Source organism: Loa loa (genome assembly GCF_000183805.2).
Source record: "Loa loa unplaced genomic scaffold supercont3.263, whole genome shotgun sequence".
Classification (NCBI taxonomy): domain Eukaryota; kingdom Metazoa; phylum Nematoda; class Chromadorea; order Rhabditida; family Onchocercidae; genus Loa; species Loa loa.
In genome coordinates this window covers 30,089-31,968 of record NW_018108443.1, presented here as the reverse complement: position 1 = coordinate 31,968, position 1,880 = coordinate 30,089, and the positions used below count along the sequence as shown (strand labels likewise).

The following is a 1,880-nucleotide window of genomic DNA, read 5'->3' as shown; positions in this document are numbered from 1 at the left end:
TATATATATATATATATATATATTTACACCTTTAGCTAAATTTTTTTTTTTTTTTGGTGTTTTTTTTTTTGCATTACGAGCTGAAAATATCGTTCTGAAAAATTGATTGTCACTTTCTGTTGGTTTCAGTGGCAGATCTCATCTGAAGTGCTAGATTTGCAAATAATATTGTGGAAAGAAAGTGGACGAAAATTTTATATTTGTGTAGTAATTCGCATTTTATTGTGTTTTTTTCTCACAATTTTTCCAAAAGTCAGCAGTCTACGGACGAAATCATCTCTTATACATTTGGATGTGGTGGAAAATAAACAGCTTAATTTGAATTGTATTATTTTGTTTGTCATTTGTTTGTTTGTTTGACTGTTTCTTGATATTTTCAGTTAAACTGATGTTGACTTAACTTTCATAATCATTTTTTCCTATTTATGTTTCCAATGATTTTGTCGTGACCTATTTTATATTCCACTGATCATTACTTTTGATTACTGATGATATAGAATAATAAATTTATGCCACCACTATTTAAAAATTGATGCTATGGTTGTGAAGTGATGAAAGAATGACAAGGTTTTCAAGAGAAGTTCCAATTTGACAAAGGTCTGTGCGTATAATGCAGCTATTGGTTACAACCATTCTAAAGCGCGATTTGTTTCGTCTAAGACTAAAGTTCTCGGGAACTGTTAATGTCGAGAACAGTTTGGTGTGTAGGGTGATGGCAGATGATTGCTTATTAGACTTAAAAGTACAGCTATATTGCTCCGGGATTGGCTATTTATGTTATTGGAAGTAATTGCTTTCCATTCCGATCCAATTATATTGTGGTGTCTTAAAAACAGAAGGTTTTATGTAGTCCATATTTTTTGATTGTTAAATTTATCTATTGTTATATTCAGAATTAAAACTATCAAGTAGAACTGTGATAGCTATCAGAAAAACAAAAAAAAAAACTTTACAAAACGCAAAATTCATCGAAACAAATTTCATAAAGTTCTGGAATTTCCTGAAATGATTTTATTATGATGGTTTTTCATCAGTCATTCCTGCGGTATGTTCTGATTTACTGAATAGATAGTACCACCAATATACAAGCTAAAATTAATAAAAATTTATATTTCTTATTTCTATAATGATTTTTAAATTTCTAAATGAATTTGTAAAGCTTAATATTGCTTGATTTTTTTTATTTATTGATTTTAGCTTAATGAAAAGGGAAAAATGACTAACGATGTCTCAATTCTTTTTTTCCAGAATAATTTATATAAGCAATAAGGTTGCTTACGAATAAGGCCTATATGTTATCCAACCGTATTAGTAAATTAATTGAAATTGCAAAAATTTAAAACTCACATTGAAAAGAGTGAATGCAAATGGGAAACATACAAGTGATAATTTAGTCAACTGTTTCCGGTCTAATATTAATTACCAATAGACTCCGTATACCGGAATATTGTTTGTAATTGACCTGATAAGTGAAGAAAAAAAAAATGACAAAATCAATTTTTTAGCATGACAAAAACTCTCATCGATTTATATTGCTTTATGAAATCAATCGGTATTTAATTACAATATACAATTCCAGTAATGCCTGTTTTTTTATTTTACAAAATTTACTCAAAATCAATAGTCACTGAGAATTTTCCATTGAAAATTTGCTACCAATTATCATTATTGGCTGATTAATTAATTAACTAAGTCACTAACCTCGTCAAGTGTAAGTAATTCTTCGGTGTTTTGTGAAGTGATAACATCAAAATTTCTAACCCCTGAAATATGAATACAGTGGGATAAATTTTGCATATGTAACGATGGTGACAATGATTTTCGAAATCGTCCTATTTTGCCTTTTTTTTTTTATTTTTCTTTTTTTTTTTNTTTTTTTT

At 28.0% G+C, this 1,880-nt stretch overlaps 1 protein-coding gene across 1 annotated transcript in view; it reads left to right on the top strand.

Moving 5' to 3' along the window:
* The window catches only part of LOAG_07474 (eukaryotic initiation factor 4A-III), a 4,097-nt gene extending 3,532 nt beyond the window's left edge, over window positions 1–565 (top strand). The window contains exon 10 of the mRNA XM_020447440.1: window positions 130–565. Within this exon, the coding sequence (XP_020302327.1) occupies window positions 130–146 (17 nt within the window). The 3' untranslated portion in view covers window positions 147–565. The remainder of the gene's footprint in view (window positions 1–129) is intronic.
* The last annotated feature ends 1,315 nt before the right edge of the window (window positions 566–1,880 follow it).